General features: G+C 43.8%; 1 protein-coding gene across 1 annotated transcript; it reads left to right on the plus strand.

Annotated features, from left to right (window-relative positions):
• Positions 1 to 230: 230 nt before the first annotated feature.
• Positions 231 to 26,918, plus strand: EFHD1 (EF-hand domain family member D1). Its single transcript, XM_035133134.2, has 4 exons — positions 231 to 663; positions 16,556 to 16,703; positions 23,494 to 23,628; positions 25,066 to 26,918. The coding sequence occupies exons 1-4, from the start codon at positions 356 to 358 to the stop codon at positions 25,198 to 25,200; spliced, it is 726 nt and encodes a 241-aa protein (XP_034989025.1). The 5' UTR covers positions 231 to 355; the 3' UTR covers positions 25,201 to 26,918.

Consider the following 26,918-nt stretch of genomic DNA (forward strand, 5'->3'; position numbering starts at 1 on the left):
CGCTCTGGAATAATGAAAGTCGGCTTCCAGTCATGAAGAAATAAAGGCGAAACGTTAAGTCAGAGCGAACAGGTGCGGGGGAAGAGGAACTAATGGAGAACACCTCCGGCTCCCCTGCAAGGCAGGGCCTCTCGAGGCCGAGCCTCGAGCGCGCCAATTCCCCGGCGCCTCCTTAAGTCCCGGCCCGGCCTCCCTCCGCCTCCCCGCCCCCTGGCCCTGACTCGCCTTCCCCGCCAATTCGCCCAAGTCTTAGAATAAAGTTCGGGGCCGGCAGCAGACTTCTTCCTCAGCGCAGGAGCGAAGTGGTCCCGCGGAGGTTTTTCTTCTCGCCGCCGCTCGTTCTTCGCCCCGCAACATGGCCTCGGCCGAGCTGGCCCAGAAGCTGCAGCGCCGGCTGCTGCGGGACGGCAGCACTTCGGAGGCTCCTCCCGAGGACGGGGACGAGCCCGCGGGGTCTGAGGCGAGCCTGGCGGAGCCGGACGACGAGGACCAGAACCCCGTGAACGCCTCCGCGGACCCGGAGCTGAGCGCCAAGCTGAGTCGCAGGCAGGACATCAACGCGGGCGCGGCGCGGCCCCGCTTCGCCCAGATCTTCAACCCTTACACGGAGTTCAAGGAGTTCAGCCGCCGGCAGATCAAGGACATGGAGCGGCTCTTCCGACTGTAAGCACCGCCCCGTACCCCCGGCCCTCCTTTCCTCCTTAGCCCGGGTCCCTGTACGGAGTAGAAGGCGCCTGCTTCGGAGTAGAACCGGGCGCCTGCACGTGCGCTTGGAGTTGCACCGATGCGGCGCGGTTCTCAGCGCCTTTAGTCCAGAGGTGTAAAAAAAGAAAATCCCGTTGAGCTCCACGGAATAGGCAGCTCCTCTGCTGATGGAGATCGGGATTGCATGCAAGCACGATTCTAATCCATGTTTTCTAGACAGGGGAAAAAACCCAACCCACTTAGTTCAGGATTTACTCTCCAGTAAGTGTGTGGGTGTGTGTATGTATGATGGCAGCCTTAATGTTGCGGCCTTTAACTAGCAAAACGTTCTGCAACCGAGCCTTCACTGGAAGCACGGGCTGAATCCGGTCAAGTACTATTTCACACGACTGCTGGTTTAGTAGCCTCGCAAAAAGTGCTTTGAAGCTCTTGTGATCTGGGGGTAGGTGTGGGTGGTTGGCTAGTGAGAAGCAGCAATTTTTTTCCGCCGCCCCCCTACTGTTCCTAGTGGTTGTATGAAATGAAAAGAGAACTATGATCTTCTGTATGTTTACTCCGAAGCAAGACCCATTCTGTTCAGTGGAGTTTACTCCCAGGTAACTAACTGCACAGATAGGATTGCAGCCTAAAACAAATAACTGCTTCTGCAGAATGGATGTCAAGCTTGGTTTCTTAACTAAGAGTTCTTTAATTGCAGTTCTTTTATGGAGAAGCCAGAGTCTGGGTTTTAGCTTATTTTGTACAAAGCAGGTTGAGAATGGTGTTGCACTAGCCTTGCAGAACTACATCTACCCTGGTCATTTTGGAAAGTAGAGCTTTCAAGTACCGCCCCAGGTTGGTAGCATTCAGGTGCCTGCACTTCTTTCCTTTGCTACTCTTCCTGCAGTACTGGTACTGTATAGTCTTATGAAGGAGAAAAGGTGAAAAAGGATCTGTATTCTTTTTATTTTATTTTTAAATAAGTTGTAAAATAGGTTGCAGTTTTCAACTTGCAGAACTGGGACCACTGTGTGAACTGCACCTCTTGTATCAGTCATCTCAAGGTTTGTTTTTCTTCTGTGGTCTAGCTTTGGAGCAGTTTATACTTGGTAGCAATGCTCAAAAAGCCACACTGCAACAACAAAAAAGTTTGACCTTCCCCATCTCTGCAAAGCCAACTGCAGTTATATTTAGCATGTTCCTTTTAAGTCGTGAAATCTGCCTATTTGTCACTTGTTCCAGTCTTGCTTAAGCACCCTTTGAAAAGGGACTTTTGGGGCTGCCTTTTCTTAGTAAGTCTATGCTAGCATAGCTTCCTTAAGTCAGTGTTGCAATTACGTGTCCCACTGAACTAAGTGGGACTTACTTCCAAACATGCATAGGATGTGGAAGTGTACTGGGTGACGTGCTCTGAAAGTTGTAGGTTGCAGTTTAATATTGTCTCCTAGAAAAATACTATTCAGGCAGTGTAATTTGCTAGTAGTTTTGGCTAATTAAGCAATCTATGCCTTTTTTAACTGTCAGGGGTGGTGGTGGTTTTGTTTATTACTATGCTAAGTATGTTAGCACTACTTTTATCTAGTTGATAAAGGGTTTTTTTATCCATACACTGTACTCCTGGAAGAAAATGTGACCCCCAAACAGCTATTTATGATGGTGCTGAAATAGCCATTGTAAGGAGGCAGGACAGTGCATTATATAAAATATGATGTGTATAGCTATAACAACTCCATCATTATTTAGTGTTGCAACAAAGATCCCTTGACCTTGACTATGGGTTCTCCCTGATTGGTTTTTGTTTTGTTTAAGGAGAGGCTGTTGGTGGAGCTAGGGACCAAGTACAAAGTTGATCACATCTTTGAGATAGGAATCTGAAGACATAAAGCATATCCCAAGCCCAGAGAGTGGAGATTGTGTAACCTGTGAAACTGAGTTGAGGCTGAAAAAGAAGAGCACTTTCTGTTCCACTCCCCTTGAGACAAGGAGCTGAAATAGATTGTCCCCATCAGAGAGTTGCATAAAACCTCAGAATTAAGGAGAAACTACTTGATACTTCATTTCATTATTAATGACAAAAATTGTAGCCCACCCTTCATTATTTGCTGTAAATGCTGCTAACCACCCACCTGAGCCTTACAGCACAGAGCAATTGCAGGAGGTTGGACTAGATGACCCCTCGGGGTGCCTTCCAACTCTGCAAGTCCATGATTCTATCCCAGCACTGAAAGTGCTTCTGAGACCATGCTGCCCTTAAATAACATCCACGTGCCTCTTCTTGTGGTTGGTAGGTAGAAAGAAATAACTGCATTTTTACCAGTACACTGAAGGGCAACTGCAGTGTTCTTAATGCAAAGCCCAAGGGCAGAATTAACAGAATTCTTTATTGCTAGAAGCAAAAAGACGAGCACTGTCTGTGGGCTAGTTAGGAAATACAGAGACAAATGCTGTGTATTTTACTTCACTTTAAAACAAGTGTAGGGAACTTTTGGGCCCCTAGGTGTAACTAAATTACAACTCCCATCAGCCCCAGCCAGCGTGGCTAATGGCCAGGAATGAAGGGAGTTGTAGTTCAGCAACATCTGGCAGGCTAATGGTTCCCCACACCTGCTTTAAAACATAGTACCGGTAGCAGCTGTGCTTCCAGTCTAAGGAAAGCTACTAGTGCCATAATGGGAGGGATATAAATAAGCTGGGTGTTAACTAAGACCACTCATCAGTCCAAGTTCTGGTTTTCCACTTCCGTTACATGTCAACACTCTGAACCTCATTAGGATTTTTAAGGACCTCTGTAACAGTAATACTTGTACAGAAGAGAAACGTCACCGCCCCATAAGAACATTGCAGCAAGACGGAAAGTAGTATCTAGCTTTCCTGTGCAATATTGAATGCATATGAGCCCCATGGGCTATAGACCTTGCAGGCTATGCCCCCTTGATTTTGGCCTCCACCTTCCAGGTAACAACTTGCTGGTAACAACTGTCTTCCCATTCTGCCAACATGACTTTCCTGCCTAGAGGTGAGTTCCAGTCCAGCTCCAACCCTCAGTGAAAAGGCACTATATTACAAGTGGGCTGTGCTTTCCCCCCAGTATGCATAAACATGTCTTGCTGCAATTTGAGGCTGTCAATAGGCGGCTATGACAACTCCTGGGGAATGACAAAAGAGCAGGTGAGTGAGCAACCAAGTAGTGTGGATGGCCCAGGTGAGCTGTTCAACAGAGATGGGGAAGGCCAAACTGCTCTCTGAAGTGTCTCCCACTCTGTTAAACATGACTGCATTGAAGTTTGCCAAACCACTTACTGAAGCACCTCCCAACCTCCTTTAAAAGTGGGTGGGGCTTGGGGTGACGGGGAGACTTGGTCAGATGTAAAGAGGGGAGGGGTTGGCCAGGTGTGGAGAATGGGGGGCCGGCAAAGCAGAGGCAGCAACCCCTAGTAAAAACATAGGAACGTGTAATGTGTTTTATGTCAACAGATCCTTGGAGATTATGCTTTTTAAAACTAGAGGTGATGGTGCCTGTCACATTTGTTTGTTGATGCATCTGCTCTAGTTGTGTATAACATTGGGGATGGCATCTTCATTTGTAGGTTCAAAGGGTATGTGTGGTGAAGGTGAGGGAGGCGTAAACCTGTCCCCTTCCTCCAGCTTACCTCCTTATTATATGTCTTTGCCCCAGCCTGACTGATGCCAGAGCTGAGCGAGAGAAGCAATTGAAGCAACTGAGAATGGGTAGGAAGGCAGGGGGAGGGGGGTGTTTTCAATATAAATATTAAGAAACTTCTCCCCTACTTCACATGTCAACGGGACAAACACAGCAACTACAAGCGTGGCTTCCCACCTTCCCATCAGAAAGCTCAGGAGCTAGTTTGGTTGGGTTTTGGAGACCTGGAGGACTGTAGGGGTGAGCATCTGGGGAGGAGGCTTCTTTGAAGCACACAGGGGAGGTCTGCCAGTGCAGACAACTGCTGATGCAACTTTCTTTGTTCAGCCCTAATTAGGTATTGATAAGCTTTGTTCACAGTCGCCTTTACCTTAGAATAAAACCATTTTTCAAATTGTAGAAGGCACAGTGGCTAATTAAACAAAATCATCTTGGGGTGGGGAAATGATGGATAATTCCAGGAGGGAAAGAATAGTTATGAGTGTCTTCCAGATCAAATAACACCTAGGAAAACAAAGCAATTATTATTCAGCGTGGGGATTCTACGGGGATTCTACGGAAAAGGATTTTCCTCAGTTTTGCCGGAAAACCTGACAAATGCGCACAGCGGAATTTTAGCTTTAGAAAACTTATCTGGCTTCAGAGTCCAACATCCATTTGTTTTTTGTTTAATGACGTCCATGTTGTTTTTATATTCTGCTGGAAGCTGCCCAGAGTGGCTGGGAAAGCCTAGCCATATTATTATTATTATTATTATTATTATTATTATTATTATTATTATATATTTAAACACTTAATAACAGTTTTACAGAACCTCCATGGTGGTCTACTGAAGCCAGTGACCAACTCTATATGCGTTAGTTTAGGGAAAGCGATTGATGGCAGAAGTAACAAACAAAATAGTTTAGTCTCAGGTGGTCATATCTGGAAATGCTGTTCCCCACTCCCCAGACTTGTCTTCAACAATCAGTGAATAAATGTGGGATGCTTTGCTCTGAACATCTTGGTTAATAGCATTCAATGTTCTCATTCATTCTTTTTGACCTTTTTTGAACCCAGCTCTAGTGCTGGCCGTTTGCCACATACTAAATAAGCTCCAAAGGCCAATTGTGTGCTGTGAAGAATATTTCCTTTTGCTCCCTGCACGTCAACATAATAAAGCACATTCTAGTTCTAACATTGCTAGTCATCCAGAAGAGTGATTTCAGATCATAAGAACATAAAGAAGAACTTTGCTAGATCAGACGAAAAACCCATATAATCTAGCTTTCTGTTCTCACACAGTGGCCAGCCAGGTACCTATGTCCATAGCCTTCTGCCACTCAGGATTCTTAGCAATGGATAGTCAGAAATTAGCCGGGCAGCAGTCACATTTTGTGACTGGCAACCGGCCTTTTGCGACTGGATGGAGATGTCCAGGCACCACCTTTGGTGCCTAGCATCTTCACCTGCCTGGCCTGCCTGGCCAGGTGATTCAGGTGGTCTGCAGGGTAGTGCAGCAGCAAAAGACACACCTGGCTTCTCCATGAACTTGTTTAAACCCCCTTTAAAGCTGTCCAGGCTGGTGGCTATCACTGCATGATGGCAAGTTGGCTTGCATTTGATGCTAAACCACAGACACCGTTGACCATGGTTAGTAAACCATAATTAAAGTTCAGGTGTCTGACAGACAACCACTTCAGCTATGGTTTGCTACACCACAGAATAGTTAAAAGCTCCAGCAAAAGCAGCCAAGACTTGTGAGCAGTTTCAGGGTGGGTTGTTGTTGTTGTTGTTGTTGTTTTCCTCTTTATATGCTATTCTGCAGCTTTTAGAGGGTGATGGCTGCTTAACCATAGCTGAGGAGGAAGTCTCTATTCACATATTATACTAAACAATGGTTAATATTAATGTTGGGTGGGGTCAGAATCATGTGTCAGTTGTGCATCCTACTTTCTATAGCTCTACTGTTAGCCCCCCCCACCATCCATTTGGAATTAGGCCAGGGGGTGCCACCTCCCTACCCCTACAAAGGAAGGATGACATCTTGAAGCATTGACAACTTACCAGCAATATTTATTTCTAGAAGAATAAAACACATTAATCTGTAAAGAATGGCTACTATACTTTTATGAATCTGTTTCTTGTTTTTGTTTAAAGTAATAATGATATGAAAAAGTAACAAGTGATGGATATACAGGAGTGAATCAATGTTGAATCTTAATACTACTAGGAAAATAATTCAATGGCTAACATACAAATGGCTTTGTAATTATTCTTCTCCAGGTGCTTGCATGGGGAAGCTTTATGTTACATTTTGCGTGTTTTCCCTACAGAAGTATCATTATGCAAAGCAGCTTTCAAATATCAGAATCTGGGAACCTGAACCTCCAGAATTCCAGTGAAGTTCAAATCTATTGGCTTCTATATGTGGGCATCACTAATCTATAATTGTTAGTGGAAATCATTCAGCCTGATCTGATTTGTTTCAAGCTTCTCGTTAAAGAAAATTACTCTCTTCTGATTTTAAAATGTACATCCTCTTTGACTGGCAAGAAATTAAAGGAGTAGGGAGAAATCACTGCCCCTATCAGAGCAATGCAGGCATATCCTGTCCAAGACAATATTTAAAAAACCCAGCCACCCTGCCTTTCTGGCACTGGCATGATGTGTAAATATTGGAGCGAAAACTTGACTGATCTGTGTAGTGTTTACACGATTTTACTGCACTCAGTAGGCAGACCAGTCCCCTGCTGTCTAGCATGTAGGCTACAAATACACCCTCTTGGGGTGGGGGTGGTGATGTGTAGACTGAGAAATGGGAGTCTCCCCCCCCCTAATTTTGTTAGTGCATATACTTGAAGAGATACCTAGTCTTTTGATTTTATCTTTGGCTGTGATCCAGCCCCTTGTGCTGTGGCTTCCTTCCCTGTCTGCCAGACCACTGCCTTTGTGCCTTTTCAGTCAGCTGCTCTGCGTAGTATAAAGTTCTTTACTGCTGTGTTAATCTGGCAAGAATGATTGCCCGGGTGTGTGTGTGTGAGAGTCCCTAACAGAATGCATCTTTTTAAAACCTCATCCATCATTCTTCTCTACCAGAGATACCAATGGACTGCCATGTGCAGTAGTCAGAAGGGATATGTTTACAGTACAGTGATGGTTCCGCTGCAGATACATTGAGATATTTTAATTATGAGAGCCTTTGAAAATAATCTCTGTACAGTGCTGGTGTGATTTGCACATTCCTTCAGTCAAATTATTGCAGAGAGAGAGAGAGAGAGAGAGACAGAGAGAGAGAGAGAGAGAACACATTGTATGAAAGAGTGGAGCAGGGCTTTCTGTTGTTGTTGCTGCTACTACCACTACTACCAACTTTTCTGTTTTGATTAAACACTCCTCTTTAATTATATAGGGAATGTGCCAGACCTGCACACCCAAAGCCTGACTCTTTTCAGCACTAGTCCATGCCAGGAAGGGAGCAGTGGTATGACATTGCAATCAGTCATCCTCCTGTGTCAGCCTGTTGGAGAAAAGGAAGTTGTAGTTGATCCTCCAAGCACTTCCAGATGTTTTGCAAGCCCTGAAAAAATAGTCAAAAATCCTCACTGTGAAAGGAATTACAGTCTAGATGCTAGAATTCATGGGCAATTTTTGCTAGTGTAGAACGCAGGCTCGGCTGGGATTGGGAATGGTATCTTAACCTACTTTTCCCACTGCAGACAGTATTTCTTTAGATCCACAACAGGGCAACAACTTCATTAGGACCAACCAAAACATCGTAAAATAGTGAGAAAACTTTCAAGCTCTCCAGAACTCTACCTCAGGCTGGAACAGCCTTCCCCATCCTGCTGCCCTCTAGATAGGTTGTACTTGGAAAAACAACTGGAGGGCACTAGGTTGGCAAGACAAAGCTAGACATTCTTCAAAATATCTAGTTTGATGAAGCTTTCTGAAGAACCTGAAAGCTTGCTCACTTTTTTGATGTTTTGGTTGGTCCTAATAAAGATACTGCCTGTTTATACACCCACACCCACCTGAAACAAACACAAATGTATTTGGATACCAGCCCGGGTATCCAAATCCTTTGTAATTTTTTAAGTGTTACTCTTTCTTTCTTGTTATGCTAATTAGACATTCCTAATTTGGAATACATCTGATACAGTAGTTGGTTTTGCCAGCCTCTAGGTATGCCTCTGGTTGTTAATGGACTCTCCCGTGTAAAATTTGTATACTTCTGGTGAATACTATATTGCTGCTCTTGAAGCTTGACATAGTTTAAGTTCATGTATTATTTACAGGTATGTGTTCCATGTATTAAGGGTGATTATTTAAATGAGATTTGGTAAGCTCTTGAGTCTCTAATTTAGAGCAGTTCCCCTTCCCTTCCTTTGTTGTTTTCCCATGTTGCATTCTAGATTAAAAATTCTTTGGACTTTGGCTTTGGCTCTTGTATTCTGTAAAGCACATTCCATGCTGATGGAACTATATAAAATCATAATAAGAATTGGTCCTTAATGAATAGTTAATACAGGAAATAAGATAATATATAAAATGAAAATGCCACTGATATTTTTTTCATGTTTGGAAACAAAAAAATGTCTATCCTCAAACGGAGAGTAAAGAAAGGTATTTCTAAATTTTCTAGATTGACAACATTGAGCGCATGAAATGAAATCTGAGTTGCTGATGTTGGAACATTACAAGAGAGCACAGTTTAGCCAACCTTAATTGTTGGTTAAAATTAGTAGCTGTTGCTTAGACCAGCAGCCTTCTCATTGCTTATATCAACAGTAAGAACCAACAGGAATTTTTAAACCAAATGTCTATTTCTAGAACAAATGTCTGCTGATATGTAGGAGGCATATGCTGGGGAATTCTTTTGGAGGGTGGGTAGGAGGAGTGAGGCTGGGAAGCCTGGGGTATTTCACTTTGTTCTTGACGAGTGCTATAGTAATTTCTCTTTCTTTCCACATTTTTGCACCACCTTTCTGAGAAGCTCAAGGCATCAGACCTCCCCCCCCCCCCGCTCATTTTACTGTCACAAGGCTGGGCTGGTTTGCCCAAGCTCACCCAGTAAGCATACACAGTCACAGAATTGACAAGACCAAAAGGGTCATGTGGTCCAACCCGCTGCAATACAAGAATATTTTGCCCAATGCGGGGCTCAAATCCACAACTGAGAGTGTCATGCTTCACCAACTCAGCTATCCCTGATCAAGTGGGATACGAACTCCCGCCTCTATGGTCTATGCTTTGAGGTTCTATTACAATCAAGCGCTGTACAAATGTGAAATGAAATTAATGAATATGCCTGATGCTATATTCACTATTTCATGCAGGCTGTATTTGGCTTTTATCACACAAAGCTCACTATATTAAAAAAAAGCTGTTAAAAACTGCATCCACGTAGCACCTCCTTTGCCCGACATACTGTTTTTGCAAACTGGCTTGAATCACAAAACAGTTGGCTGCACACTAACTGTGTAGAGCAGTTACTACCCAGGTACAATCTCAAGTGGTCTCTGCTTCACAGCTGTCTTATGTGGAGCAGGTTACTCTTTGAGATTCTGGTGTTTCCATGGTCTGCGTTGTAATTAGCTTGCTGTTTCACGATGAGAAGTCTTCCAAAACTATTATGGTCCTGTTCCTCACAGTCTCCTGGAAACTTTTGGAGAAACTCTTCAGAGTACTGTAGCTCACCTCCAAACTGTTCTCTGCTCAGGGCAAGCTGCTACCGGTAGTTACAATAAGTTCTGAAGACTGAGCTTGTGAGTCTGCCTTCAGGTCTTGCCTTGCTGATACCTGCAACAGTGCTTAATTAGCTCAGTTTCGTTTATGAGGTGGTCAGTGTGGCAAGAGGCAGGAATGCCTCTAATTGCTCCTGTCATGCTAGGGTTAGGCCATTCGACTCTCAAAGTAATATGTGCTAAGTACTGCAGTCAAATACTCTGAAGCCAATAATATCCTTGAATAGGTGGCAGCCTATATTTTTCACTCTCATTTTAGGACTCTGCCAATGTTCCCTCTGGTTCTCTGAACTCCTAGAGTGGGATCATGTTCCAGGCTTCAATGTAGCTTGAAATGGGCTGTTTGCATACACAACTGTTAAGTGCATTTGTTTCTTCACATGCTTGGGAACTCTGGAGCAGTTGGGGATCAATGGAAGAGGATCCTATGTGTGTACAGTTCTATATACATACAGCCCCTTTCACACTTCTGCTGAACACATGGAGGACTGAGACAGCAGGTGCGTCAATGGAGGCAGAGACAGCAAATGTTCCATTTCTTCCTCCACCTGTTCAGTCCTTGCATGGATGCCTGTGTAGTCCTAGTGCCATCTGATAGCAATTGCAAATACATGGACATATACCCACCCCCATAGTCTCAACTTTTTTGTCCTTTGCATTACAATCATAACCACATTTTTTTAAAAAATGACTTGTCTTTTATCCTCGCTGTGTTAAGGTCATTTTAACAAAAAGTGCAACTGTTTGGGCTGTCACTGAAAATCCAAGATAATAGCAACTTCCTTTGAGTATTGCTTTTTCTCTTTATAAGGGAGGGAAGAAAACACTTGATGAAGCCAAGTCCTTTGATACTGTAACACAGCTGTTTATAACTAGACTCTTCTTTTTTTGGGGGGGGGAATAAAAATTAAATTATTTCTTTGTTCTGTTCCCCTTATCTTGATTCCCTTGTGTCTTGGGATTTGGTTGCTTAAATGAAGGGGAATTCATTGGTTTTGGGGCTTCACAAAATTTGGTTATATGTCTTCTTATATATCTGGTATTTGAAGAAGTGTGCATGCACACGGAAACTCATACCAATAACAAACTTAGTTGGTCTCTAAGGTGCTACTGGAAGGGTTTTTTTTATTTTGTTTCGATGTCCTTCTTTGTTACATCTGAAACAAGTAACTCTTGAATGAAGCCTTGGCCTCCTTCTTTAGTGTGGGACATACAGTTTGAGGCATTGGGTTCATCAGTCCTGGTTGGAGGGCTTCTCACACACTCCTTACAAACATATTAAAAAAGGGCACGTGGCTTCTAACTGCGTTTTCTCTCTCTCTATCATTGGGAGCTTGTTGAGCTGGGTCAAGCCCTCTTTTTTCACCTAATGTTAACACATTGATTGTTATCTCTGCAACAAAATTGTAGCTTGGTCTGCATGAATCTGTTGGTGTGGCACCTTACATGATTAGCACTGAAGAAATTCCATTTTGCTTTTCAAATTTCGTTTCATCCCTCAAATTATACAGATAAGCATCATGCATTCCTTACAATGTTACACTGATGCCAGCAGTTTTTGCTCCCCTAATTCTGGCTCTCTTTTTCCCTAGGAAAGGAAATTTAGGCTGCAGTCCTGTGTCCACTTATCTGGGAGTAAGTCCCATTTAACTCAGAATGTACTTTTGATGAGAGATATTTAGGGTTGCACTGTCAGTCACATCCCTCAAGAGAGGCTGGCTTTGGAAATACTGGCGCTTAAAATCCTAGATATTTCTTAACAATTTCATGTACGTTTGGTTTGATGCTTTGTGAGCAAAGATGGCATTGGCAAAGGAAAGGTGCTCTGGGCATTATGACATACTAGAGGCCTTATGTTGTTCAGGAATTCTAAGAAAAGTCCATTTTTGAAAAGTCCAGTCTGCCATCTTGATTCAAAATGATGTTCAATTGTATCCAAACTTATGTGGAAACGCTGCTCCTTGAGCTTGGGAACCATCTTGCAAATTTTGGTTACGATATCTTAAGAGGTGCTCAATACATAGGAGACAGACAAAACAACTTTCCAAAACGTATAGTAGATTTCATCCATGGTGCTGATTGAAGCATAGGAGGCTTTACTGAAGCTCTGGGGGAAGCTCTGCCCTCTTTATATGACTGAAATTATACATGCAGCTTCCTGTATGCAAGAGTGTGGTGCAAATTAGTTTATTATAACTTCTACCCTCCGTTGCCCTTCAAACAATTTCACAGGCAGCTTACCAAAAATAAAAAAAATAAAAATCAGAAGGTATAATTTAAACAAACATGCTAAAAGCATATTATAAAAAGAAGCATAATATCGCCAGCAGAGATTTAATGCATTGCATTAAATTAAATTTAAAAAGATGTTGCCCGATGCTGAAATGACAATGTAAGTGGCAGGCAAGCCTTGCTGGGGAGAACCTTCTTTTAACAGGCAGCCCCACAGAAGTGGTCCTTTCCCATTAGCCAACTGTTACATGTTGGGTAGGGTGGCAGGGATACCCAGATAAGGGCCTCGGATATGAAAGGCTTAGTATTTAGGCATATTTGAAGATGGGCGTGCTAGCCCCCAAACCCAGCATTTTGAATTGAGGCATGAAATGGACCGGGACCTAGTGCAGTTGATGCAACACTGGTGTGGTACGATCACAATAATGCCTGGTACCGTGTCACTCCGGAATGGCTGAGCGTGGGGCCTTAAAACAACTTCTCCCTTTGTGGGGAATGCTGCAGGCCAGCGATGTGATGCAACCTTCACTCCCTGCAGGAATTTGTGCTGAGCTCTTTCTGCTCTGGAAAAACAAGTTTGTCTTTCTTGCTCCACACCCACAGAACGATATTCCCCCCCCCTCTGATTTAAATGCCTCAGTGCTGCCTCTCAGGACTCGGAGGAGGAGGAGAAACATTATCTCCCTCTAATTCCTTTTGTATTGTGCTGAGCTGTTTCATCTGCTGCCTAGGTCCTGCTGAATTGAGAACAGATTGAGTATTCCATAGCCACTCTGCTTTTTGAGGTGGCACAACTTTGGGAGGCTGTGCTTTGAAGGCTGTCTCTGGCACGGCGCACTAAACTCCTATTGTGCTACCGGGATAGTGCATTGCTTTGCCATTGCTGGCAAGACCCAATTTCTCACAATCCCTGCTTTGTACTGCCTGTGTGCTGGAATGACAGATACGTGAGACTTGCTTCGGTGGCTGTGAATCCTGAGTACACTCAGTTAACCCCTGTGGAGCTATTGCTCCTCCTGCAAAGTTGCCTTCCTTGTGCACCAGCATCCTAGCCCCTCTTTTTCAAAAGGGGCAGCTCTCAGAACATTTCTTTGAGCTAGAGGAATGACTGTAGCTCAGTGACAGAGTACTTTCTCTGTTTACATGCAGAAGGTCCAAGGTTCAATCCCCAGGCAACTTTGGGTAGTGCTGGGAGAGACTCCCATCTGAAATCCTGGAAAGTGGCAGCCAGTCAGTGTAGAGCAGGTATGGGGAGCCCTTGGCCCTCCAGATGTTGCTGAACTGCAACTCCCTTCATCTCTGCCCATAGGCCAGTGGTGGCCAAACTTGGCCCTCCAGCTGTTTTTGGACTACAACTCCCATCATCCCTAGCTAACAGGACCAGTGGTCAGGGATGATGGGAATTGTAGTCCCAAAACAGCTGGAGGGCCAAGTTTGGCCACCACTGCTAGGCTATGCTTGCTGGGGCTGATGGGAGTTGTAGTTCAGCAACATCTGGAGGGCCAAAGGTTCCTCACTTCTGGCGTAGAAACAATAATGAGCCAGATGGACCCAATGGTTTGGTTTTGTATAAGGCGGCCTCCGAGGTTCCAGAATACCTTTAGTAGGCCTATGTTTGTGGAAATACTTTTTTAACATGGGCTGTGACTCCCTGTGATGTATTTCATTTTAGTACGCTATCTGTTCTCTTTATGTCGGAGCATAGCAGTGCCCACCATCTTTGCTGGAATTGTGGCTGTAGTTTGTTTTAACTGATTTCAATACTGTATTATTAAATCATTGTAAACCTCCCTGAGACCTCATGGCAAAGTGCAGGTAAGAAACAAAAAAGTAGGTGAAAGTGCATGAGTCCTCCTTAGATTATAATAATTCACTTGACTGCTACAGCCTTGCCTTGAACATGGGCAGTAGAATGTTCTTCCTTGGAAGGTGGTGGACTCTCCTTCCTTGGAGGTTTTTAAGCAGATGTTGGATGGCCACCTGTCACGTATGATCTAGCTGAGATTGCTGCATTTCAGGGGGTTGGACTAGATGGCCATTGGAGTCCCTTCCAACTCCATGATTCTATGAGCACTGCCTTGCTTCAATTCCCCTATCATCACAGGTGGAGTGTCATGCTGAGGAAATGGGGCTTAACATATTCTTTCTGCTCCAAGTATCTATCCCTGCTTGTGGAGTTTCCGGTTATAATGACCTCAGTTTACAGCAGCCTTGTAAATAAGCTGTCGGAATTTATCAGCCTGTTTTTACTAGTCTGCTAAGGACTGGCAGAGGAGGGCCCATAGGTTCTGTCCCTTCTGAAGCAGCCCAGTGCAGAGGAGGGGGAGTCCTGTAGCCCCTTTGGTTTCTATACTGGGCAGGGGAGAGTGTCTGTTCCCAGCCCCTACTCTCTCTCTCTCTCTCTCTCTCTCTCTCTCTCTCTCTCTCTCTCTCTCTCTCTCTCTTCATCTTAATTGCTCCTTGCTCCCTTTTTCGTTCCTTCTATATTGGTCTTTCCCATCTGCAAAACTGGGTTTCTGCCCTTGTGGATTCTTTTCTTTTCTTTTTAAAAGCAGCAACCGGATATTGGCGAGAGTGGCAAAGAGTTAGGAGGATAACGCAGAACAGAGAAGCTTCAGTAATTATTCAGCTCCCCATCCCACCCCACCCCCCCCATGATAAGGAACCATCCATATATATATTTATATATATGAACTGCTCCTTTGTTGTCCTTGGAACTGTGCTATCCAATTTTAGATTCCAGTTCATCTATTTTCACTGCCATCGAGTTCAGCTGTTTGTGTGTGTGAACATGCTATTGAGCACATGTTTTGCAATCAGAAGCCGGACCCTTGCCATTAAAAGGCGCTTCATATTTTGGAATAATTCAATAGGTTGATAAAAGGAAAATGCATTTCACCATCAATATTATTATTTTAGTTGAAGGGATCTCAGTCACTCCTTTCAGAAATGAGTGCCCACTTCTTAGGTACCTTTTCAAAAAATAGGTTCTAAAGTCAAGACGTATTTACTATGTGGATATTTGACTTACTTTTGTCTCAAGTCTTCTGTGGTCCATGATTGCACACTTGTCCGCCTACATAGAAGTTACAGTAGAAATTAGTAGACATCAAGTAGGTGCACATTTGGATAGTACTGAGCGGGTGTCTCATCCGTTTGAACCATCATTCCACAACGTGCCCCTTCCAGATGTTTTGGACTACATCTCTGATCTCTGATGTTTTAATCTAAAACATCTTTTTTTAAAAAATATATTTTTATTAATTTTCCAATTAAAACCAATTATATCACATTCATTATTTCAAATTATACACATATATATCAATCAAACCGAATGTTATGCCAAATCATCTAAAAAATTTTTTTGGGTTCCCATGCTTCAAGAAATTGGGGGTTCCTCGCAACCGTCCACTGCCGTCTTTTTTCTAAAGTTCAAATCGTCTCTCCGAGTTCAAAATAATCCAGATCTTTCCCTTACAGTCACATAGATGTTTTCCACTTTCAACCGATTGTTTCCCATTTTTAATCTAAAACATCTGGGGGTGGGCAGCAGGTTGGGGAAAGCCGGTACAGTCAAACCTCAGTTGTGGAACGCAATCCGTTTCGGAAGAGAGACATTCAACAACCAAGGTGCAGCTTCCGATTGGTTGCAGGAGCCTCCTGCACTCAAGCGGAAGCCACATTGGACATTTGGCTTCTGAAAAATGTTCAAAAACTGGAGCATTTACTTCTGGGTTTTCGGCGTTCGAGAGCTGAAACGTTACCAAACGAAGCCATTCAGGAGCCAAGGTTTGACTGTATCAGCTATTTTTAAATGGGCAATGGTATAAATTTCTGTACCAGATAATTTTCGGGATATCCTAAACTTACATCCTTATTTGCCATTTCTCTTTTTCTGTAGAATGCTCTGTCATGACACACTTGAGAGCTCTGGAAGTAGCTTATTTCAAGTCTGGCCCTGCCATGTGGCAGTGTGAAGTGATCTCCTTCTGGCAGCACCATGGAGTGGGTAAACAGATGAAGGCAGGAATTTGTGCCTGCATAGTGCAGTGAGACTTTTAAAAGCATTCTTAGGGCACTATTGGGGATCTGTACCAGGCACCAAAATGTCTTGAGACAGCATTGACTAGCTGGAACTACGTTATGTACAAGGGAGCTTTGAGCACTCCTTAAACTGAAGGCCTTTGAGCCAACAAAGCTATGTCTCTCTGACTTTCTCTCATGTCTCTCATTTCCCCCTTCCTTTTTTTAGGTATGACTCTGGGAAGGATGGTTACATTGACCTTATGGAACTGAAGCTGATGATGGAGAAGCTTGGGGCACCTCAGACTCATCTGGGCCTGAAGAACATGATCAAGGAAGTGGATGAAGACTTTGATGGCAAACTCAGCTTCCGTGAGGTAAACGTCAGCAGAAAATAAAATGTAATGCAAAACCAAATGGGGAATAAAAAGGTGGAACTTCTGCTATCACAACAAATGTGCCCCTTCACCAACTCACTTCCTCCTTTAAACCTATGCTGTTTGAAGCAGCTGTGCTTTAACTACTGTAGAAAACTTCAGCTTGTCGAACACCAGATACGGTAGCAATTTCTCAGGCTCAGGTGTTGTGGCATGACTGGATATGGAGACATCCTCTACATACTTAGGACACAAGCTATGTGGATTGAAAGTCTGAGGCTTGAAGTTCAGAATATTCATTCTTTGTCCTTGAAGTATTATCTTGACTTACTGGAGGACAAGTAGGGCAGAACAGCTTTCTCCAACTCTGCCTCTCCTGTTACCTACCTGTGACTGAGCAAAAGTTGAGAAAGGTATCATAACCATTCTCCTTTTATTTCTTTTCGTCAGATTACAAACTATGCAATAAAAGTGACCGAGGGGCCTGTTTTGTCTTCATGAAGGCCACTTTCACTCAACAGCTAGTTTTATGATTGGGATGGCTAAGTCTGATTTTGTTTGGGTTCAGCGTTGGTGAGGGAACTGCAGTCTTAAGGATGTGTCATTCCTCATGTGTGTGTGTGTGTGTGTGTGTGTGTGCATGAATATGCACGATACAGTGGTAGCTGGGGCCTGTTGTGACTGGTAGGGCAGAAAGCAGGGAGCCTAAACCATAGATGGAGCTAAAGGCATGCCTAGGGGTTGGCGAAACCAGCCCCTGCTGGGGTGCAAAATGGTTGTGTGTTGAGACAAGAGCTAGGAGCTGAGCGGTAGAAGATATGGCAAGGCCATATGAAGGTAGATCGCTGGAGACTATGGAGTATATGACATATATGTGATGCTTTTTACAGTGGGAAATAAATGGAAGAGCAATAACTTTTTTTGACAGTAAATAAGTTTGAAACTTTTTATTTCTCATCATGATGGCACCATGAGAGCTAAAAGAGCAGGAAGAGGGGATAGTGCAAAGTTACTTGCTCTGCAAGAGAGCATTTTGTTTGCCCACCATGGACTTGCAGATCAGCACAAAAAAAGATGATTCATTAGACATGCAACATTCAAGGAAATTAGAACTGCTTTTTCTGCATTTTAAAAATAAGATTAAGGAAGTAGATGAAATAAGTGATTTGTGCAGATCCATCGCAACTTAGGAACACGCCTATAAAAGGCTGCAAAATTGCTCTCTGGGGGAATATGTGATTTTTGTTCAGGCTGAAGCCAACTAGAAGTTTCAACCTAGAAATAAGCAACTTGTCTCTGTTTACTTCCTATTACTTGGCCTGTGTGGCTCTTACTGTTGCCCACCAGCAGCAGTTGAGCATCACATTTATTTCCATATTGATTCTGGCTGCACCTTGTGCCCTCTGCTACAGGAAAAGGAATTTCCCAGGGAGGTTCATTTCATGCCTCTGAAACTTGTGCAGCTGTTTGCTTTTGTAATGGTTACTTATTCCACCATACCTTTCCCAAGGGGTGCTTTAATAAAGTTAATTTTGTACTCATCAACCCATCAATATATCACCAATTGCTTCTACACCATTCTAGCCCAGACCCCAAGGTGAAGAAAGTTGCTGCATTTAAGCAATATGCCTGCTACTGTTTACATCAACGGCAACTTTTCTGTATCAGTGTCTGCTGTTAGTAACATGGGGCCAATATTCAGATATGATACATGTGGAACTGCCCTTTTCCTACTCATAAAAAATTGTGTTGTGTAGAAATAGACTCAACCCCATCATCCACACAGTGGTCTAAAGCATCCTTTAAATCACTACTCTGAGGCTTAGCTACTACGCTGGATGTATGGGTTTCTTTGCTTACTTTCGGAAGAGCATGCAGTAGGCATACGACTTTGCAAAACCTGAACACACCCACGCCTTGTGGATTATGTCCCCAAAAGTTTGTGTAGCAATGTGAAGAATCTCTCCAGAAGACATGTGGACAATGTGAATGTGCTCAAATCATTTGCCATTTACACAGAATAGTCCCTTCTACCCCTGCGCATAGATGATCTGGACTTGGCAACTTGCACCTATGACTTGTTCCCAGCTGTTTAGTGAGTCATTCCCACATGCCTTTTCTGGCTGTGTCAGCTGGTACAACAGCATATTTCCCTCCTTTCTCAGCCAAATGGAGGAACCTGCCCAATGCAGAACACTCTGGAGTATTTGCTCTCTCTGCTACAGCTGGTCATGCCAACGTGTTTACAGGGACCAACCCGACATTCCTTGGACTAGAGTGGGTCTTGGCTCTCAGAACATTTGCTGGTAATAGACATTTGGGTGCTTTTTCTGTGAGGGGGTGTTGTTGGAACAGGGGGAAGTAATATCTAGTATAGTACTGATCCAAGCAAGCGTCAGAAATTCTGAAAGCCAGGTGGATCTCCATTGGCCACATTGCAACTGCACCTTCAGTTTGTTTGGAACAGACTGTTCTGCATGTGATGTGCTTACTTGTGTTTGAGGAAATGGTGCATACGACTTGAATGGGATGCTCTCCCAGTTAGCTGGACCTGTTATTTAAATAAATCTTAAATCTGTTTGTGTATAGCTTCCACAGGTGCCAACTCCCAGATTGAAAAATCCGGGATCGGCAGTGGCGCGGCACCGGAAGTCGCGCTGCAGCCATTTTGGAACTGGGCAGAGCAGCGCTGGCAGTTGCTTCTATGCATGCTCTGCCCATTTCCAAAATTGCCACAGCGCCAGAAGTCGCACTGCGGCCATTTTGGAACTGGGCGGAGCAGCACCAGAAGTCACTTCTACGCATGCTCTGCCCATTTCCAAAATGGCCGCGGCGCCAGAAATCGCTTCTGCGTATGTCCAGAGACTCCAGACATGCGCAGAAGGAGCCTCCCCGGGCTGGTAAGAATCCGGGGGATTTACGGGGTTTTTTTAAATCCAGGCTGCCAGCGGGAAACGGCTGGGAAAATGGGGGTTTCCCGGGGAATATGGGAGACTTGACAGCTATGATAGCTTCTAACTCACAAAGGTCACCAAAATGGACAAGCCAGCAAACCTGCTGCTTACACCAGGCTTCTTTCAATATAGTAGCTGCTTCTTTATCACTTTGATAGGTCACCACTGAAACTGAGAGGATCCATGGCTCAGTGGTGGTGAACGTAATTGACATGCCGGAGTTTATTATTTATTTTTTTATCGATCTTACTTATTAAATTTGTATGCCACCCTTCATCTATAGATCTCAGGGTGGTTCACAGCACAAAAATACAAGATTAAAAAACAAAGTACATAATAAAAACAAGAACAAGGACAGACCAGTAACACCCCTCCCCCACCAACACATTTAAAAGAATACAGTATGTTAATCAACCCAAAGCATGGCTGAAGAGGAATGGTTTCAGGGTCCGGGTCGGTTCATATGGAGAGAGGTGGTCCTTGAGGTACTGCGGTCCTGAGCCATTTAAGGCTTTATAGGTCAAAAAAGAATTGAATTGGGCCCGCAGACTAATCTGCAGCCAGTGCTGTCCAGCCAAGAACAGTGTAATATGCTCAAACCGTCTTGCCCCATTGAGGAACCTGGCTGCCGAATTCTGCAGACGGCCCTACATATAACATGTTGCAGTAATCTAATTTCAGATGTTATCAAAGCATAGACAACAGAAGTTGGAGTGCACCTTGCTCTAACAAATGAACCTTTGAGAGCTGGCTTCCAGCCCTCACCTGTTTCTCTGCAGTCACATTGGGATTTGCCCAGCACCTGACATCACATATGACAATCAGGTGTCGGGCAGGTTGGCATGGTTTAGGGAGAACAGCTTCACAGGCCAAATGGGGAAGCTTATATATTCCTGAGCCACCCTCGACAGGAAGTAGTGATTCTGTAGCGTAAAGTGCAGAAAATCCATAATAACTACCACTGTCATCTCAGGCAGGGAGACTTTCAGGCTTTGGGTGGGTGGCACTGTAATCAAATCCTTACTTGAACCTACTCACCCACCACCAGGTACAAGCCCTCCAACCTGGCAATAAACTGGACAGAAAGTCTAGCCAAGCAGTATAGAATTATTAGAGCTCACCACAACCCTCTTCTGTTGGTCCTGCACCAAGATCTCAGGTGGGCACAGGAAAAAAAACAAAACAAACAACAACAACAAAAACCCAGCTTCTTCTTCCAGTTTATACACTCAGGACTCAGAGATTCAGGGTTGGCACCTTCCCTGGTCTCTGTTAAACGGATCTCTGCTAGAGACTGGTGAACTGCTGCCAGGCAAAGTAGGTGGCATTGTAGATGGACTAATGCAGGCATCCCTAAACTTCAGTCCTCCAGATGTTTTGGACTACAATTTCCATCTTCCCCGACCGCTGGTCCTGTTAGCTAGGGATCATGGGAGTTGTAGGCCAAAACATCTGGAGGGCCGCAGTTTGGGGATGCCTGGACTAATGTAATGTAATGTAAAAGGCAGCTTTGTAACTGCGTAAGTTTTTTTTCCAGCTGCAGAAAAAGCTTTTAGCCACTTGCCGAGTATCGGAAGCAAAATTATGCTACTCTCAGAGGGGAATCTAGTGGGAGGGGTGTTAGCTCAGTCATAGAGCCCTTCCCTCCATCCTATCCCAGTTTTAAGCCTCTGGAGTGAGTCATGGCAGTGTCACTCTTGAGGGATGTGTTGAGGCTGGGAATGTGATTCAGTATAAGGACCTGTCAAGCACACTGCGCAGCAAAACGCACCAAACAGTTGGGTGGACACACCCATCCTATATTTGTTGCTAGAAAAGAGCCCAGCAGTTTCGTAATGCTCCCCCTCCCATCCCTGAGGGACTTTGGGAATTTTTCAACTTTGTTTTTTTAAAACGCTGAATTAGTAAGCAGCTGGGAGCTTGGGGGGGGGATGCGGGGGAAGCTTGGGAACAAAGGGTTCTGCCAGATGCCTAATTTCCTGATGAAAGGAGCTGGATGCAGTTTCTGGTATCTTGCATGCTGCCCTGTAGTGAGAGAATGTGAGCTTTTCAGAGGATGGAAATCCACTCTGATCACACACATAAGAAATTTGAAAGCTGAATTACCATAGTACTGGTATTCCCTGTTTGGATGTTTTATGCTATTTAGGACCTTAGATGAGTCCTTTGACTATATAAGAAGAGTTGGAGTATTGCAGTATTAGCATTTGGTGCTATTTAGTTTGGAGCCACTAGGCCAGTTCGCACACAGCAGTAAGCAGTGGTGTATTGGGACTGAGCGGTATGGTAGTCCACCTTGCCTGCTCATTCTGGCTCTGGTGCTTCCCCTCGGTCTGAGTAGGGCAAGGAGCCATGAAATCTTGGCTCGCCATTATGTCCAAATTGGGATTGCTCCTCCCTTTCATGATGATAAAGTGATCACCCTTTTTTTAGATGGAAACCAACCACAACCCCATGTTTGGATATAATGACAAGCCAAGACTTTAGGATTTGTTGCTTGTGCCAGAGAAGGAATGAAGCTGGAGTGATTAGAAGTGCTAGGGCATGGTGGACTTCACCAAAAGAAATTAGCAGACCAGGTAGATAAGGTGCTAATCATAGAATCATAGAATCATAGAGTTGGAAGAGACCACAAGGGCCATCCAGTCCAACCCCCTGCCAAGCAGGAAACACCATCAAAGCATTCCTGACAGATGGCTGTCAAGCCTCTGCTTAAAGACCTCCAAAGAAGGAGACTCCACCACACTCCTTGGCAGCAAATTCCACTGCCGAACAGCTCTTACTGTCAGGAAGTTCTTCCTAATGAGTGCTATGTCACAAATTCACCATTTTAAATGTTACTTGGGGTGGATTTGGGGGGGGGGAGATTGACAATGAAGACCATGCAAGGTATTAGGAAGAGTGGCAGCATGAGACATCTCTCAGACTAGTCACACACAAGCTTGTGCCTCCTAGCTTTCCCAGTTCAGTCTAGTTTCTTCAAGTGTCATAGGGCTGTTTGACAAGTGAAAGGGCCTCAGTCAAAGTACCCTCAGACAGACAGACAGACAGACAGACAGACACACACACACACACACACACACACACACACAATTGACTGTATTGAGTGGGGAGCATTGCTGTTGTCATATTGTGCTCATGGACTTCACATAGGCATTGCTTTGGCCATGGGGAGGACAGAATGCTGGACTTTGTGGGCCTTTGGTCTGATCTAGCAGGGCTGTTGTTACATTTTCCAGGACCAAACAAGTGGGCACAGAGCAGTGGCAGTGGAGCTAGCTTCCTTTTGGTTTCTTCTTTGGACTCAGATTATTCATATATAGATGGCCTACATAAGTAGTAAAATTGTAATTGATATAAAATAAGGTATACTGAGGACAAAACAGAAGAGATATAGGAAATCCATTATTAGATCTCCCAATATTTAAGTGTTTACCTAAATCATGAAAGGCTCCAGGTATTATTAGAAAAGTGGAGTAGGTGGCAGGGTGGAGACGACATGCCATTTCTCCATTTTGGTCTCCTGCCCCATTGACTTTGCACTGGCATGGGTGAGAAAGAGACTTCAGATCAGGGAAATGGATTTATAGAATGGTTAAACCAACGTCCCCCAGCTCAGTTGCTCTGATCAAATCCATCCCCTATAGCTACTTTTATGTTATAATTAAAATGTTGGCATAGATTTCCTGAGTCTCACATGTTTTTGCCTTAAATAAGCTCACCACTTTATTACTGATTTTCCTGCCCTAAGCTGTTACAGCTCCCAATCATGAAAGCTTAGGTTTAAGTGCTCATCCTGTTACTTTTTCTAAATTACCATTTCCCCCCCTGTATAGTTCCTACTCATTTTCCACAAAGCTGCAGCTGGGGAGCTAGAAGAAGACAGTGGCCTGCTGGCTTTGGCAAAACTTTCCGAAATAGATGTCGCCCTTGAGGGAGTAAAAGGAGCCAAGAACTTCTTTGAAGCAAAGGTAGGAAAAACATACCTTAGAATCAGGAAATGGAGGGGTTCATAAGTCTTAGGCTGCAATCTTAATCACACTTTCTATGAAGTATGGTCCATTGAGGGTTCAGCTGCATGTCAACTCAATGATACCACCTAGAGCACAAGTTAACTATTCACACTGGGAAAGTGGTGCACCTGGAAACTTCCCTTTTTAAAATGTAAACCTGAGTGCTGTGTTAAAGTGCAAATGTTTCAGACTGGGTGACTGTGCAACTGGAACCGAGCCTGGGTGAATCAGATCTAATGAATGCTTGTTCCGTTTCCTGTGTCTCACTATGAAAACAAAAGCCACAGTTTTCTTTATTAAAAAACAACAACAACCAAGTCAATCTTGTTGGCTACTTTTGAGGTATTGTAACACCTCCCCCAAATCTTTGCATGGTGGGAGCTTTCCCCACCCCAGTGCTTTCCATGTGTTTTGGACTACAGTTCTCATCAGCCCAGTGCTGGCTGGGGCTGATGGCAGTTGTAGTCCAAAGCATGTGGAAAGTATCAGGTTGGCAAAGGCTGATCTGCCCCTCTCTGCAGATAATTCCAATTGCATGGTAAAGTCTCATGGGCCAAGACCAAGGGAAGATGATAACTGTCATCTATTAAGTTCACTACTGATAACTCTTCTATAGTATTTTTCTCCCTAAATTAAAATACCCTCTCATTTTACAGTAAAGCAGGGTAAGCACAACCAAACAGGACATGTAACCATATTCTGAACTAAAATAGCACTTGGTTGACACCAAGATAGCTGACTCTGGTCATCTGGATGCAGACATTAGAACTATTGGGTGTGCAACCTGTGGTATTAGTTACGTAGCACAGGCTAGAGAAATAGGTGTGCTTAACGGCCTGAGGACTTAGATGGTTTGCAGCAGTTAGTTTTTCATACGTGCCTCTTCTGAAATTGTTACTAGTCTGTGAGATGCAAGCATTAACAGGGTGCGTGGATGAGTCCATTGTGGCTTTTGGTTAAAACACCATCCTTTCTCCCAGATCAAGTTCAGGGGAAATTAAGTGTCTGACAGTACTGTAAGCTGACTGTGTACAACTCTGGCTAGAACTGGTGATCTCACAGCACCTGTAGGGCAGCTAAGAGCTAGCTGTCTTAGATAAGTGAAATAAGTTGCTAATGATGGAATGCAGGGGTGGGAATCTTTTTGACCCTGCAAGCCAGATGTTTATGTATCTCCCCCGCCTCTTGCAGGTCAACTTGCCCCATCAACTGTCACCCCATGGCACCCACTGGTTGACAGGTGGGTGTGATTTGGGGAAATGGCCTCATGGGCCAAATTGGACCCACTGTTAGGCCAAAATTGTCCCACAAGCCAAAGGTCCCCTACTCCAAATGTAATACAAACCCATCTATCAATCTTTTCTTTGTGTTACAATTTTATTCCTCTATTTCTAGGTTCAAGCTTTGTCCTCAGCCAGTAAGTTTGAAGCAGAGATAAAAGCAGAGCAAGATGAGCGAAAACGTGAGGAAGAGGAGAGACGCCACCGCAGAGCAGCCTTCCGAGAACTCAAGTCTGCATTCAGTCAATAACTGAGGCAACCTATCGGCCACCTGAGGGACTTTGTACAATCTTACAAGTTTTGCTTTTGACTAGGTGAAGGACCAGGAGAGGGAACAAAATTGAATTGAAGCCTTTTCTTTTCTTTTTCTGAGCCTCCTACCTAGATGCTGGGGGGGGGGGCATACACACAGTGGCATTCAGAATAATGCAAAACCAGGAGTGGTTCAAGCAACCCCCTTTATTGCTGTAATAGGTATTGCTTAGAAGAATCAAAATGTCCTAATGCTCTAGCCTGAGGCAGATGGTTGAAGCACCTGATAATAGTGCTTACCATTTGCATCTGTGGTCAGAAAACACCACTCCTTGTGTCCTTCTGAATGCCTCTGTGTCATAGCTCTGTAATTTCCCTTGGGCTTCATTTCTGTACGTATACCTTTTGACTCCTCCTGAATTTTACAAAACCATTTCTTGCTTCTAAACAAGCTGACCCTTTTTCTAGGTGCAGATCACAATTCTTTCATGTGCAAATAAATGCCCCATTTCCTAATGTATCATTCTTTTCTGCCTTTGTGCTCACTATTGGGGGTGGAGGGAAAAGGCAACAGCTTTCTGGTACAACAGTTCCCCAGTAAAGGGAAACCCAGTTAGTAAATATTGGCTGAGATTCAAAGAGCTTCTTGGGTGAATAGCAGGCACGTCTTCCACTCAATCCTCAAATTCTTGTACAAGCTGGTCCCCAATGCCACCCCACCCCTCCAATGCAGCCCCCACATGGCATACCCCCCATCATCCCTTGACCCCTGCAAGCAGGGACACCCTTTTCAGGGTACCATGACTTGAAAGAGGTGGCAGGAAAACCTTGTGTGTGGGCAGAACTCTGCTCATGCTTTTCTGGGTCCAAGCCATTTTTTAACTCATAAAGATTCTGTTCAGGGATACAGCAGTCACCATTCAATTTTACCCTTTCCATGTATACAAATGACTGTACTTTTTGAACAACAAATATAACTGCTAAGTTTGATTCCACCTTCCCTGCCCACATTCCATTGCATTCTTTTTGTACGTCCATAGCTGTTTTTCGCTTTCTCCTTTTTTATTTTTAAAGCCATTGGATTTTAAGAAGCAAGGAAACATCAATCAATAAGATGTTCAGTGAAGTGGATTAGTACAGTTTTGGGGACACAATGGCTTTCCACCCCATGGAATTGTTAATCTTCTTGCAAACAATGGTGCAAATGAAAGAGCTTCTGTAGAGTTAACACTTACATAAAACAGTGAATTCTGCTTGCAAGAGAAAATAGATTCCAAAAGCAGAAAGTGGCATGTTACTCTGCTCAGAAAGCTTGTACTATATTCAGAACTTAGACTTGTGTGTGTATGTGTATATATAAATATATCTGCATGTATAGAAAAGGAAAACATCCTGTTCCTTGCCAAGCTTGTCATCTGATCATAAACTGGATCTTTCATCCTCAACTTTATTTTCACTGTTTTTTAGCTTTTTACACTGTGACACTAAACTGTGAGTGTGGAATAACAAAGGGAGCCCACCTGATATTTAATAATGCGTGGGGAAATTGCTAAACAATTTTTTAAAAATGTATTTGCAAGACTTCAGATTATATTTGATAAAAATCACATGTTTTAGCTAAAATATTTATAATGTTTTTTACATGCAAAAGTTTGATTTTTCTTCCCCTGTTGCTTAGTTATGCAAATAAAACTTTTCTAATTTGCTGGAGGCTAA

This window comes from Zootoca vivipara, chromosome 5 (genome assembly GCF_963506605.1).
Source record: "Zootoca vivipara chromosome 5, rZooViv1.1, whole genome shotgun sequence".
In the NCBI taxonomy this organism is placed as follows: Eukaryota; Metazoa; Chordata; class Lepidosauria; order Squamata; family Lacertidae; genus Zootoca; species Zootoca vivipara.